The sequence below is a fragment of the Rhinolophus sinicus genome, chromosome 17 (assembly GCF_057876585.1).
Source record: "Rhinolophus sinicus isolate RSI-liver-muscle chromosome 17, RSI-T2T, whole genome shotgun sequence".
Classification (NCBI taxonomy): Eukaryota; Metazoa; Chordata; class Mammalia; order Chiroptera; family Rhinolophidae; genus Rhinolophus; species Rhinolophus sinicus.
Window position 1 is genome coordinate 57,996,362 of NC_142517.1, and position 15,680 is coordinate 58,012,041.

General features: G+C 35.7%; 1 protein-coding gene and 1 pseudogene across 17 annotated transcripts in view; one reads left to right on the plus strand and one right to left on the minus strand.

Moving 5' to 3' along the window:
* Positions 1–15,680, plus strand: part of DLG1 (discs large MAGUK scaffold protein 1) — a 241,839-nt gene that overhangs the window by 67,646 nt on the left and 158,513 nt on the right. For all 17 annotated transcript variants that reach the window (XM_019723532.3, XM_074329838.2, XM_019723561.3 and 14 more), the window contains one exon: positions 7,419–7,583. In XM_019723532.3, the coding sequence (XP_019579091.3) occupies positions 7,419–7,583 (165 nt within the window). The remainder of the gene's footprint in view (positions 1–7,418; positions 7,584–15,680) is intronic.
* On the minus strand, positions 12,013–12,131 carry LOC141568118 (U6atac minor spliceosomal RNA; annotated as a pseudogene).

The following is a 15,680-nucleotide window of genomic DNA, read 5'->3' on the forward strand; positions in this document are numbered from 1 at the left end:
CCTTTAAGTTTAATTCAAGTTCTCTCTCTGTTGTTGTTATTGTTGTAAATGGGATCTTTTCCAGTAGATATCCAGAAGCTTACCAGTTTTATTGAGGTATAATTTTTGTTCAGTAAATTCTATCCATGTAAAGTCTAGAATTTGATTCGTTTTTATAGCTGTAAAACCCCTGTAGAACCCTGCTACAATCCAATTACAGAATATTTTCCTCACTTGAAAAAGATTCTTTGTTCATTTTTGCATTCCAGTCAACCTTCCACTCCCCACCAGATACCAATCATCTGCTTTTTTGTCACTATAAATAATTTTACATTTTCAAAAACTATACGAGTGGATTTATACTGTAGTACTCTTTTTTTTTTCTTTTGCCTTTTTTTCTAACTTTTATTTATTTTAAGTGTATTTTTCCAGGACCCATCAGCTCCAAGTCAAGTAGTTGTTTCAGTCTAGTTGTGGAGGGCGCAGCTCACACTGGCCCATGCGGGGATCAAACCCGCAACCCTGGTGTTACAAGCATCGTGCTCTAACTAACTGAGCTAACTGGCCACCCCCTATACTGTAGTACTCTTTTGTGTCTTACTTTTTTAAATTCAGCATAATTCGTTTGAGCATCACTGAGGTTGTTGTTTGTGTCAGTGGTTTGCTTCTTTTTATTGCAAAAGTATATTCCCCTGTGTGGATATGTTACATTTTGTTTCTTCATATCTGTTGATGGACATTTGGAATGTTAACAGTTTTTGGATATTGTGAATAAAGATGCTATGAACCTTCATGTATAAGTTTTTATGTAGACATAGTCTGTTTTTATTTCTCTCGGATAAGTATCTAGTGATTGTTTTCAAATTCTAGCAGTGTCTGAGAGTCCCAGTTGCTCCACATTCTCATTAACACTTGCCTTTTCTTAAAAAAAATAAATAATGATAATGATAATAATAAACATTTTAGTGGGTATGCAGTAGAATCTCATTATGGTTTTATTTTGCATTTCCTTGATGACTTGTAATGTTGAGCATCTTTTCCTGTTTGACTTAATATCTCTTCTTTTGGGGAAGAGATACAGGTTTAATTGTGTTCCCTTCAAAAAAGATACTGTGGATTCCCAACCCCTGGTACCTCAGAATGTGACCTTATTTGGAAATAGGGTCTCTACAGAATTAATCAAGTTGAAATGAGGTCATTAGGGTGGACGCTAATCCAGTGTGACTGGTGTCACATAATAAAAAGGGAAATTTGGACAAAGAGACAGGCACAAAACAAGAATGCAACATGAAGATGAAGGCAGATATCTGGGTGATGCATCCACATGCTGAGGAATGCCAGAGAGTATCAACAAGCCACCGGAATCAGGAAGAGAGGCATGGAATAGCTTCTTCCTCACAACCCTCAAAAGGAAGCAACTCTGCTGACACCTTGGTCTCAGACTTTTATTTTCCAGAACTGTGAGATAATAAATTTCTGCTGTTTAAAAACCACCCAGTTTGTGTACTTTTTTACAGTTGCCTTAACAAACAAATACATAAAGTGTTATATAAATTGGTTCCGCACTGTAAAAAACTGGGTTATCTTCCTGTTACTGAATTATCAGATATCTTTATATATTCAGATGTGAGTCTTTTATCAAATCTATTTATTACAAATATTTTCTCTCATTTTGTAGTTTGCCTTTTACTTTCCTTAGTGGTGATTTTGGAAAGCAAGTTTGTTTGTTTGTTTTGTTTTAATTAAAGTTTATTGGGGTGACCATGGTTAGTCAAGTTACATAGGTTTCAGGTATACAAATCTGTAATACATCATCTATATATCACATTGTGTGTCCACCACCTGGAGTCAGTTCTGCTTCCATCACCGTATATTTGACCCCCTTTACCCTCTCTTTTTCCCCCTTCCCCCTTACTCTGTGGTAACCACTAAACTTGTCTGTGTCTATGAGTTTTTGTTTGTTTCTTTGTTTGTCTTGTTTCTTTGTTGCTTTCAGTTTTATATCCCACATATAGTGAAATCATGGTTCTCAACGTTTTCTGTCTGACTTATTTCGCTTAGCATAATAATCTCAAGATCCGTCCATGTTGTCGCAAATGGGCCTATTTCATCCTTTCTTATGGCAGAATAGTATTCCATCGTGTATATATACCACAACTTCTTTATCCAATCATCTATCGAAGGACTCTTTGGTTTTTTCCTTTATTTTTGGCCACCATAAATAAAGCTGTTACGAACATCAGAGCACACATATCTTTATGGATAAGTGTTTTCAGATTTTTTTGGTAGATACCCAGGAGAGGGATTGCTGGGTCATATGGTAATTTTATTCTTAATATTTTGAGGAACCTCCACACTGCCTTCCACAGCAGCTGCACCAGTCTGCACTCCCACCAACAGTGTATGAGGGTTCCTTTTTCTCCACAGCCTTTCTAACACTTGATATTATTTGTCTTGTTGATGATAGCCATTCTAACTGGGGTGAGGAGATATCTCATTGTGGTTTTTATTTGCGTTTCTCTGATGATCAGTGATGTTGAACATTTTGTCATATGTCTATTTGCCATTTGTATGTCCTCTTTGGAGAAGTATCCATTCAATTCCTCTACCCATTTTTTAATTGGATTGTCTGTTTTTTTGTTGTACAACTCAACAACAGCAACAACAACAAAAAAACAAGCCTTGATTTTTTTCAATAATTATAAGGAATAAAAAAGGATCAAAGAATAACTTACATATTAAAAGGCACTTAAAAGGACAATTTTGTAACAATTTCTTTCCTTTTCAGAATGAACCATTTTTTGTTTTAAATCCTTTCAGAGCCCCCCAAATCATATATGTACATTTATGGATATAAAGATTATATGTACAGAGGATACCAAAAAAATGTGTACACACTTTAAGAAAGGAAAAACTGTATTAAAATTATGCTGTTGGTAACTACTTCAAGCACTTCTTGTAATTGCAGAAGTCAAACATGGCTTGTATTCATCTTTCGTTATTAGTATACATTATTACAATTTTAATACAGTGTTTTCCTTTCTTAAAATGTGTATACATTTTTTGGCACCCTTTGTATATATAGATATACACACACAAATACATATACATATTGCATATGCATATACATATAATATTTATATATACATACACATATACAAATATACTGTTGCTTTGCTTTAAAATGTTGAAAATGTGTGTATTCGCTTTGAAACATAGTTTTCTCATTCAGTAATCGATATCATCTTTTCCTATTAGAAGTAGGTTTTTACTCACTTTAACTTATACATAATATTTCCTAGGATGACTACCATATTTTATTTAGCCCTTTATGTTTTTTGGGGTGCACATCTGTTTGACAGGCAGCTTGTTTCCAATTTTTGTTTATTCCAAACTATACTCTAGTGAATATCCTTCTACGTGTATCTCTCCCTAAACCATATACTAAGTTGTGGAGTACCTGTAAAGTTTGAAAAGATGGTATCAAGTTTCCTCCCTTATTTCATATCTACTACCCAAGTATAAATAAGAGTACTTAGATTTTGCATCCACTCAATTGAGTGTATAAACTGTGTTAAGTTCTGTAAATATGTTTTATGTTAATTTCAGTCTTACTCAGGATAAAGTTCGGGAATTCTTTTCATTGGTTTTGAAAGTAATTAAGGTATACATGTAAAAAAAGATTTCTTTCGCTAGCTTATGTTGATGTGGGCCTAATTGTTTTCCATGTAATTGTACCATTTCACAGAAGGATGTTATTTTAAAATTGATGCTGGAGGTTGCAGTCAGATTCATAGTTAAGGTTTTAAAAAATATAATGCATGTTGGTCTATATACAACAAATATTTATGCTCTTTAGTGATGCTACCTCTAAGATTAATTCCTAAACATGGAATCAAGGAGTAGAAACATTTTCAGGGCTTTAAAAACATATTGCCAAACTGCCCTCCAGAAAAAGACCTCCACCAGGAATGTGACGATTTATGTCCATTTCTCTGCCTACTGGGATTGTAATTTTTACTGACTAAAGAAGTCGAACATGTTTTTCCTATAAGTGTATTCATCCATTTGTATGCCTTTTGTGAATATTCCTTTATTATTATGTTTGCTGACTAGTCTTTAAAAAAATGATTTATAAAAGCAGCTTATGGTGATTAATAATCCTTTGTTGTTATAAATTCTGTTTTTGCACCTTGTGTGAGTGTTTATGAGTGTGCTAATGGAGGGGGCATATTTTAGTTTGTTTTGGTCTTGTGTTTATGCATACAGATTTGCAGGCTGATTTGAGAAACATGCACTTTTGTGTTCTCCTAGTTCCTATAATTATGATTTCTTCTACTTTTGTATATGGTGTGAGGTAGATTTGGTTTTCTTAAAATTATGGTAATCTTTTAAAAATAGATTGCATAGAATTATATGCATATGTTATGAGAGTAAGAGAGAGAAAAAGATTCTTTTATGTAAAAGAAAAATACTGTTATCTAATATGTTAATTTTAAGTTAGAATTCGAAAAGGCTGATTTTTTTCATTTTGTACAAATGAACTGAATAAGAAAACAGACTAATTTAGCTGAATAACTTTAGCTTTTCATGTTGACGTCACTCAAACAGCTATATCTTCAGAGATAGTATTAAGCTAACACTGGGTGAAAAATTGGCAAATCTAAATTCAGGGTTTTGAATTTCTTTTTTCTTCTTTTGATTTATTATGGTAAGATACATATAACATAAAATTTACCAACTTAACCATTTTTAAGTTTACAGTTCAGTGGTATTAAATACATTGACTATGTTGTGCAACCATCAGCACCATCCATCCCCATCTCTTTTCATCTTGTAAAACTGAAACTCTACACCCATTAAACAATAACTCCCAATTCTTCCTCCCTCCTCCCCCAGTCCCTGGCAACCACCATTATACTTTCTATCTTTGATTTTGACTAAATGTCTCATATAAGTAGAATCATGTATTATTTGTCTTTTTGTGACTGGCTTATTTCATTTAGCACAATGTTCACAAGATTCATCCATGTTGTAATATTCCAGAATTTCCTTCCTTACGGCTGAATAATATTCCATTGTATGTATATACCACATTTTGCTTATCCGTCCATCTTTTGATGGGCACTTGGGTTTCTTCCATGTTTTAGCTGTTGTGAATAACGCTACTATGAACACAAGTGTACAAATATCTATCTCTTCAAGACCCTGCTTCCAGTTCTTTTGGCTGTATACCGAAGTAGAATTGTTGGATAATATGGTAATTGTATCTTAATTTTTTAAGGACCCGCCATATTATTTTCCACACTGGGTGTGCCATTTTATGTTCCCACCAACAATGCACAAAGCTTTCATTTTCTTCACATCTTCACCGATACTTGTCTTCTGGTTTTTGTTGTTGTTGTTGTTTTAATAGTAGCCATCCTAGTGGGTGTGGATAGTATCTCATTATAGTTTTGATTTGTGCTTCCCTAATGATTAGTGATGTTGAGCATCTTTCCATGTGCTCATTGGCCATTCATATATCTTCTTTGGAGAAATGTCTCTACAAGCCGTTTGCCCATTTTTTGAATTGGATTGTTTGTTTTTGGTTGTTGTTGTTTTAGGAGTTCTCTATATTCTGGATATTAATCCCTAATCAGATACATGATTTGCAAATAAATTCTCCCATTCTGTGGGTTGCCTTTTTAATCTGGGACAGTGCCTTTTAATGTACAAATGTAAAATTTTTTTATGAAGTACAATTTGTCTTTTTGTTGTTACCTATGCCTTTGGTGTCATATCCAAGAAATGGCCAAATGCAATGTCATAAAGCCTTTGTGCTACGTTTTCTTTTAAGAGTTTTATTGTTTAAGGTCTCACATTTAAGTCCTTGATCCATTTTGAGTTAATTTTTGTATATGGTGTTAGGCAAGGGTCCAGCCTCATTCTTTTGCATGTGGATATCCAGGTTTCCCACCACCATTTGTTGAAAAGATTGTCTTTTCTCCATTGAATGGTCCTGGTATGCTTGTTGAAAATAATTTGACCATATATGTGAGGATTTATTTTGGAATTTTTTTCCTGTTACATTGGTCTATATTAGTCTGTCTTTATGCCAGTACCAAACTGATTTGATTACTGCAGCTTTGTAGTAAGTTTTGACATGAGACGTGAGTTCTCTAGCTTTGTTCTTTTTCATGATTATTTTGGCTATTCAGATCCCTTGAGATTCCACATGAATTTTCAGATGGATTTTTCTATTTCTGAAAAATAAAAAAAGTCATTGAGATTTTGATAGGCATTGTATTGAATCTGTAAATTGCTTTGAGAAATATTGACATTTGAACGATATTAAGTCTTCTAATCCATGAACATGAGATGTGTTCCTTTTATTTCTGTAATCTTTAATTTCTTTCTGCCGTTTTATAGTTTTCATTAAACGTCTTTTACCTTGTTGGTTAATTAAGTTCATTCCTAATTACTTGCTTTGATGCTATTGTAAGTGAAATTATTTTTGTAATTTTCATATTGTGTGTAGAGATGCAACTGATTTTGTATCCTGCTACTTTGCTGAGCTCATTAGTTCTAACAGTTTTTTTTGCTGAGTCTAGGATTTTCTATGTGTAAGATCATATCATCTGCAGAAATAATTTTACTTCTGCCTTTCCAATTTGGATACCTTTCATTTCTTGCCTTATTGTTTTGGCTATAACTTCCATTACTTGGTTGAATAGAAGTGGTGAAATTGACCAAGATTAATCTCGATTTACTATCTAAGTTTCCCCTGGAAGTTGCAAACCTTTAACAGACTCCTGAGTTCCAAAATAGTTACACCAGACAGATTCTTTTTTTTTTTTTTTTAAGATTTGTTGGGGAAGGAGAACAGGATTTTGTTGGGGAACAGTGTGTACTTCCAGGATTTTTTCCAAGTCAAGTTGTTGTCCTTTCGATCTTAGTTGAGGGTGCAGCTCAACTCCAGGTCCAGTTGCTGTTGTTAGTTGCAGGGGGTGCAGCCCGCCATCCCTTGCCAGGAGTCGAGGAGTTGAACCGGCAACCTTGTGGTTGAGAGCCCACTGGCCCATGTGGGAATCGAATCGGCAGCCTTCAGTATTAGGAGCATGGAGCTCTAACCGCCTGAGCCACCGGGCCGGCCCTACCAGACAGATGCTGCCTGTGCAATTGTTGTGTAGCTGGGGAAACAGATTCCTGATGCTTCTTATTCACTATCTTTCCAGAATCTGAACTATTTTTAATAACCTAATAATTTTATTAAAATATTGGCAGGACTTTAAAATGGAACTCTGTTTCTCTCAGACTTTATGTGTTGAGCCATAGAATAAGCTTCGTATAGTTAAATATTATTGAGTATTTGGCTAGGTGTGAAAACCATAATTTGAATTGAACTCACTTTGCTTTTCAGGGCTTCTTCATATTTAACAATTTTCTTTACTTTATAGAAATACCGGTATCAGGATGAAGACACACCTCCTCAAGAGCACATTTCCCCACAAATCACTAATGAGGTGATAGGTCCAGAATTGGTTCATGTCTCAGAGAAGAACCTCTCAGAAATTGAGAATGTCCATGGATTTGTTTCTCATTCTCATATTTCACCAATAAAGGTAAGATAATAATCTTATTTCTTTGAACTATATATTACTTTTGTTATTAGTATAGCTCATGCTCAGAGAGAGCTATTCTTTCATGTGGGATTTTTCCCCCTTGATCGTGTCTAGTTTCATAGTTATAGGGAATTTTACAATATTAGCATTCTAAAAACATTTTTAATAATTTTTATAAATTTTAATCAGTGGTACTACCTTTACGTCTAAAAATTCCTATGAAGGAAATAACTGTTACATTTGGAATACCACACACTGAAATATTTTTAAATACTTATTTTAAATATTAGTAAGTACAGAAAAAGAGCATTAACAGTATCTTGGAAGTCTAACATGTAGCTTTACCTGGTCCCATTACCTTGTTGTCCCCCTCAGAAATAACCACGATCCTGGTTTCTTATAAAGTTCTGCCACATATTTAGATTTCTAAGGGTCAAAATATATTTATTTTGCCTATCTTGAACTTATATAAATGGAATTATACCACATATAAGCTCAACTTGGATTTTTTGCTCAACATTGTGTGTATTCCTGAGATTCATTATTTTCACTGCTCTCAAGTTTTCTGTTTTATGAGTATACTATTTTTGATGGGCATTGAGATATCTTCAGATTATTAATAGTATAAAAAGTGCTGTTAAAAACATAGGTTATGGACACACACATCTTTGTGGGTAACACCAGATTATTTTCCAAGTGGTTATATAATTTACATTTTCAGCAGCAATATGTACGGTTTTTTTTTGTTGTTGTTTGTTTGTTTTTTTTATTAATTAGTTTCAGGTGCACAAGACAAAGCAAAACTTAGACATTTATCATTTATATCCCTCACACTGTGTGAACCCCCCTCCCCCCATCCACTATCCCTCTGAATATGTACGGTTTTAATTGATCCATATTCTCATCAGTACTTGATATTCTTATTTTTGCCATTGTTTGGGGTTTGTAATAGTATCTCATTGTGATTTTAATGCGCATTTTCCCTGTTTGATAATGAAGTTAAATACATTTATTATTCATTCAGGTTTCCTATTCTGTGATGTGCCTTCTCAAGATTTTTGCTCATTTTTGTATTGGGTTGTCCTCTTCTGATTTGTACAAGCTCTTTATATTTTCTGGATACTTTGTTGGTTGTATGTATTATGACTAAGGATCATTTCTTACTAGTAAAACTTAACCTGGATTTTTAAATTTTCTCTGAGGGATAGTTTCATATTACTGGTTAAGAATTTTGATGGTTATAGTATCATTCATATTTTCTGTTGAGTTTTTCTAGGTTTTTTTTTTCCCTAGGAATTTGTCCATTTCATATTTCAAAACATTATTAATATCTTGCTCTTTTTTTTAATGTCCATAGCATATTTAAGTGTGGCCCCTTTTTCATTCCTAATGTTGCTTATTTGGTGTGTTTTTTTCTTGATTATTCCTGCCAGTGTATGGTCGATTTCAAAGGTGGTGTTTTCAAAGAACCATCTCTTTTTGAAAAATGTTCTTTTGTTGCTGCCTCTATGCACTGCCACCCCCACCCCCTTTTTTCATACACGAATATATGCACATATTTGTGTACATATATAAATATAAATGTGGATAGCCTGCATATAAATTAAAGATTGTGTTTGGTAGAAGCAATCTGATCTTCCCTTGGGAGACTAAATGAGAGATACACAGAGGGAAAAATCAGTTGACATAGTTCTGCGTTTTTCTTTTCGCTTTTCTCATCTTATTCTCTTCTGCTTTCTTTGAGTTTGTTTGTTTTTTTGTTCTGGTTTTTAAGTTCATTGCTTATTGAATTATCAGTCTTTTCTGATAATATTTGAGTTTGTAAATTTTCTGTTTAAATAGCACTTTAACTGTATCTTCCAAGTTTTAATATGTAATTTTTTTTTATCATTCAAACATTTCCTTTTATTTTTATTATGATTATTTTCTTTGCCCCATGAGTTATTTAGAAATATGTTTCTTAATTTTTAAACATAGGAGGCATTTATTTCTTTCATGTCTTCTTTTAGATTATATTTTGTCATCTCATTTTTCCTTTTTATTAGCTTGGAAGTTATTCTGTTTCTCGTTAATGGTTATCCTAGAAAATTTAATGTACATATTTAACTTTAAAAGATCCAAAGTCAATAAATATCTTTTACCCTCATTCTGAACAACATAAGAACCTTAGAACACTTATTCTCGCTCTTGGCTTTGTAGGCTGTGCTTGTCAGCCTGAGACTTTTTTTTCTTGACTGAAATTATATAACCTATTTTTTATTTTGGTGTGTGTGGAGGAAACTGCTAGGTATATATAAGTCTTTTGTTTCTGATGTGTTGTATTTCTGATCATTCTGATTGTTACAGACTATCCAAAGCCAATTTGCACACACCCAATTCCTCATTTTTTGGTAGGTGTTTTGGTAGTTTATTTCCAGTTGTATGCAGTTTCTGATACAAGCAGACATTTAAACAGGCAATGAACTAGCCTGCTTAAAGCATTTTATGTAGCCTCTTTTTTAAATAAGATGGAGCCTCAACTCTCTGCTGTTGCATGATATGCTCCCTCTAGGCAAATAAAATGGTATTCCAGAGACATAGATTTTGTTACCCAGACGTCTTAGAGATTAAACCTAAGGTGCTATCCCTAAGGGTATGGGAATCTTCAGAGTCTTCTCTTTCCCTTATGCAAGGGTGGATTGTGCTTCTAAATAAATTTAGCCAATCCATGTAACCAGAACACAGTGGATTTCATCAGTGAAAGCCCACTTCCTTCATTATGATAATAGAAAAAACCTTTGGTGTTGATCAAATATTAATCTAACAAAAAACTTATAGCACCCGTCTCCAAATATGACTTTTCTAATTAAATGCTAGCTGATCAGTCTAGGAATGTGAATTCCTAATTAGTACAAATGATTGCCTATAGGTGGTTCTCAACTGTGGCTGGATGTTGGAATCACTTAAGGAGGTTTAAAAATTGATGTCTGCATGCCACATCAGAGATTCTGATTTAATTGGACTGGAATAGCGTCTGACCTTTGAGATTTTGACAAGCACTCCATGTGTTTCTGGTGTATAGTCACTATTGAGAAGCACTGTACTCGAACCTAGCTTAATTGAACCAAACATACATATACTTCTTCACTGTGTTTGTTGAGGTATTTTAATGTAAATTTCTGACATCTTTTTTTCCCCCCTTTCTTCCGCCTCCCCCCCCACCCGTCCCCCACTCCCGTTCAAGCTGTTGTTTCTCAGTCTAGTTGTGTAGGACACAGCTGCCTGACCCACGCTGGTATTATGAGCCTTGCGCTCCCCCCGCCCCCAGCTCACGGCAGCTCTCACCATCCGCCAGCCGCTCACACTGGCCACTGGCCCCTCCTGGCAGCACACGGCAGCCCAGGGCAGCACACGGCAGCCCAGGGCAGCACACAGCAGCCGGCGGCAGCTCACCCTGACCTCCGCTTCTCACAGCAGCTCAGCTCGAGGGAGAGCTGTTGTTCACAATCTTAGCTGTAGAGGGCGCAGCTCACTGGCCCATGTGGGAATTGAACCGGCGATCTTGGCATTAGGAGCTCTGCACTCCAACCACCTTCCCGAGCCTCTGGTTGAGCCCCATCTCTTTATTTGATCTTTACTCTACAGTGACAACTGACATATTTTCAGTTATTGAGAGAGAAAGCATTATTACTTTTGTAAGATTCTCACATGCTTTCTTAGTCTGACTCATTTTCCCCTAATTTCCTCACCACAAGAGAATAAAGTCAGCTTTACCTGATTCTTTTGCTAACTGCTTTAAAATTGTTTTTATCCTTTACATACAGTTGCTTGTCTTTTGCACATAGCTAATTATATAAAGGATTATGACCCCCCAAGAGCTTTTAAAAAAGACAAATTAGACAGAGGCTCATTTAAAGGAGTATGTTATTGAGATTAAAATATCCCTTATCAGTTATAAAATACAACTTTTCACATTTTATCTTTTCTGAAATTGGTGTACATCTTACAGTTTCTGGTGTCTTACTATTGTCTTAGTGAAGTGGCAATTTTAAGTCTCTTTTGACATATTTTGGTAATATCAAGAAAGTACAGTACTAGCATCAAAGCATCTTAGAGTCCTGTGGTAATAATTCAGCTGGTCTCATTGAAAAGCAATTGAAAACCTGTCCATCCTTGTAAGCCATTCTCTTGTTCTATCGTTTTCAGTTTATTTTCTTTTTTTGGGTATTGACAGCATCAGTCTCTGAAACAGTTATGAATCAGCTTCTTCTGCTATTAGGGAGAATGATTCCCCCGTGCCACCCCACATACCTTTCGCTTGCTGGCTCTCCGATTTACATGTAGGACAGAGTAGATAAGGATTTTCATTCCCAGAAGAAATTATCTTAACTTTTTTCATCTGTTTCTGAATCACACTTTACATCTTACTTTTTTAATGTGAGCTTTTTTTCCTATTGTTTTGTTACACACATTTTCCCATGTTAAATTTTAACCGTATGCGTGTTGTTAGGCTCAAGGGCCTCTTCCATCCTTGTCAAGGGGAGTGATAACCTTCTCTCCTTTCAACACTCCCATGTTAAATTTTAAAAACTTCAGACATTATATTACATAGTATATTTATACCATAATTTGATGAATACTTCTGGTCTTTGCTATTTGTTATTTCCATTTTCACTAGGTTTTGTGAAGAACGCTGCAATGAATAATCTTTCGATAGAAAAAGTGTTTGGTTTATTTCCTTAGGATAGATTTTCAAAGTCAAATTACTGGGTCAGAAGCATATGAACTTTTTAAAAGTTTTTGATACTTTTTGACAGACTATATCCTATTATAGTTGTAATTTAAGAATTATTAAAGCTGGCCTGTTTGGAGAATTTCTTCCTACTTCTATCTCATGCATAGGTTACTGTGGTAGGTGCCTCATAAAATAATTATTTGAGGAGTGAGATAGATTAGGAGTGGATGGGTAATAGTAAAATGGTTAGGGTTCCTTTAACTATATTCGAAAACCAAAATTTTTAAAAATTTTGTTTTGACATAGAAGGCAAATTTTAATGTTTTTAAAAAAACCACAAATATTTTATTTAGGAAGCTCAACAATGAAGTATATTTAAAATATGCTGTCAGTGATCAGATTAGCAGCTTCTTTTTTTAAAAAAGGGTAATATAGGGAGCGTTTCCACCCTTACAGTATTGTGGTTTGGAATGAAACAAACAAGTAACTATTATACTATACTATACTTAGAACTCTGTATATGAATTATTATTCTTGTAATTTGAAAAATTATCTTTGAATATTAGTGATCTGAGTACAGTGTAATTTAGGCACTATTTTATTTTTTTATTAATAATTTTTTATTTTTCAGTTATAGTTGACATGTAATAGTATATTAGTTTCAGGTATACACCATAGTGATTAGACTTTTATATAACTTAATGAGGTGATCACTTCGATAAATCTAGTACCCATCTGATACCATACATAGTTATTACAATAGTGACTATATTCCCTATGCTATACTTTACATTCCCATGACTGTTTTATAACTACCAATTTGTACTTCTTAATCCCTTCTCCTTTATCACCCATCCCCCAACCCCCTCCCATTTGGCAACCCTCAAAATGTTCTCTGAGTTTGTTTCTGTTTTGTGTGCTCATTTATTTTGTTTTTTTAGATTCCACGTATAAGTGATATCATGGTATTTGTCTTTCTCTGTCTGACTTACTTCACTTAGCATAATATCCTTTTATGTCCAGCCAGGTAGTTGCAGATGGCAAGATTTTATTCTTTTTTATGACTAATATTTCATTGTATATATGCACCACTTCTTTATCCATTTATCTATTGATGGACAGTAAGTAGCTTCCATATCTTGGCTACTGTAAATAATACTTCAGTGAATATATGGATACATGTGTCTTTTCAAATTCGTGTTTTGGCTTTCTTCAGATAAATACCCACAAGTGGAATTACTGGGTCTTTCTTTGTCTCTGTTATAACCTTTGTTTTAAAGTCTATTTCGTCTGGAGTAAGTATTGCTACTCCAGATTTTATTTTCATTTCCATTTTCATGAAATACCTTTTTCCATCCCTTCACTTTCAGTCTGTGTGTGTGTATGTCTTTCGATCTGCAGTGAGTCTATTGTAGGCAGCTTATGTAAAGGTTTTGTTTTCTTATCCATTCAGCCACCCTGTGTCTTTTGATTGGAGCATTTAATCCATTTACATTTAAAGTAATTATTAATAGGTATGTCGTTATTGCCATTTGGTTATTCATGTTTTTGATCTTCTTTTAAAGAAGTCCCTTTAATATTTCTTGTGATACTGGTTTGGTGGTGATGAACTCCTTTAGCTTTTTCTTGTCTGGGAAGCTCATTGACTATCCTTTGATTCTAAATGATAGCTTCACTGAGAAGAGTAATCATGGTTGTAGGCCCTTGCTTTTCACAGTTTGCAGGCCAGAAGGGATTGGCACAGAATATTAAAAGTTTCTGTTGAAAAATCAGCTGACAGCCTTATGGGAGCTCCTTTGTAGGTAATTACCTGCTTTTTTCTTGCTGCTTTTAAGATTCTCTCTTTGTCTTTAACTTTTGGCATTTAAATGATTTGTCTGGGTGCGGGACTCTTTGGGTTCATCTTGTTTGGGACTCTCTGCACTTCCTGGACTTGTATGTCTACTTCCTTTGCCAGGCTAGGGAAGTTTTCCATTATTTCTTCAGATAGGTTATCAATTTCTTGCTCTCTCCTTCTTCTTCTGGTACTCCTACGATGTGAATGTTGCACACTTGATGTTGTCCCAGAGGTCTCTTAAACTAGCCTCATTTTTTGGATTCTCTTTTCTTTTTGTTCTGATTGGGGTCATGTTTCCTATTTCTTTGTTTATGTTCTCACTGAGATCATTGAACATCTTTATAACTAGTGTTGTTTTAAAATCTGCATCTGTTAGGTTGCTTGTCTCCCATTTTGTTCTTTTTCTGGAGCTTTGTTCTGTTTGTTTTTTTGTCACTTGGGACATGTTTCTTTGTCTCCCCATTTTGACTGCTTCCTTGTGTTTTATTCTATGTATTAGATAGGGCTGCTATGTCTCGTGGTCTTCGTAGAGTGGCCTTACGTAGTAAGTGCCCTGTGGGGCCCAGTAGTGCAGTCTCCCTGGTCACCTGAACCAGGTGCTCCAGGTGTGTCTTTTGTGTGGGTCCTGTGTGCCCTCCTGTTGTAGTTCATCCTTAATGGTTGTTTGCTTGTCTGTGGGAGGGATTGACTCTCAGGCTGATCGGTTGTAAGGACTGTGACTCAGTAGAGATGCTGTTGTGCAGGGGTTGACACTATGGAGCAGGATTTCCTTTAGCAGTGCTCTGGTACCTGCCAAATCTGCCCTTTGGGTATGTCTTTTGTGGAGATGGTTTTGTGGTGCTCTGGTGTGGTCTGAAGCTGGCCTGGATGTGTTTGCTCTGGGACCTCTTGGGAGGGGCTCTGGTGCAGGCCATGGGTAGCCACTGCCTGGAGCCACTTGGTCTGAGCTACAAAGTGATCTTCAGATGGTTGCCACTTGTGCTGAGCTTGGAGGTACCTGGGAGAGGCTAAGCTGTGAACTGAGGTCAGTTGCCACTAGTCCTGGTTTTGGAGCTGCTTAGCAAGAGGTATAGGGCACACCTAGGCCAGATGCTGCTTGTTTGAGGGTTATGAACCTTTGAGACATTTTAGGAAAGTTTACAGCATGAGCCAAGACAAGCTATTTGTATGGAAAAGCCCCTAGAAGCAGCTTGGGTGGGCCCTGTTGGGTGGGCAGGGTTTCAGGGAACCACCAGGGTGGGGCAAAAGGTGTTAGCCAGGTTGATGGAGACTCTGGAGCTCAGAGCAGGTGAGTCTGTCAGTGAGTAAGCCCCTGTTCTGACCCTTTAAAAGGAATGCCTAGGACTCCAGCAGCCCTTCATCTCACTCAGCCATAATCTCCACTGATTTCCACAGCTAGAAGTTATGGGGACTTTTCTTAATGTACTGGAATCCTGGGCTGGGGAGCCAGATGTAGCGCTGGAAACCCTTGCTGCTCAGCCAGGACCTCCACAGCTAAGATATCCTTCCTGATTTTTAACCGCCACATGGGGGTGTGGGTCCAGCC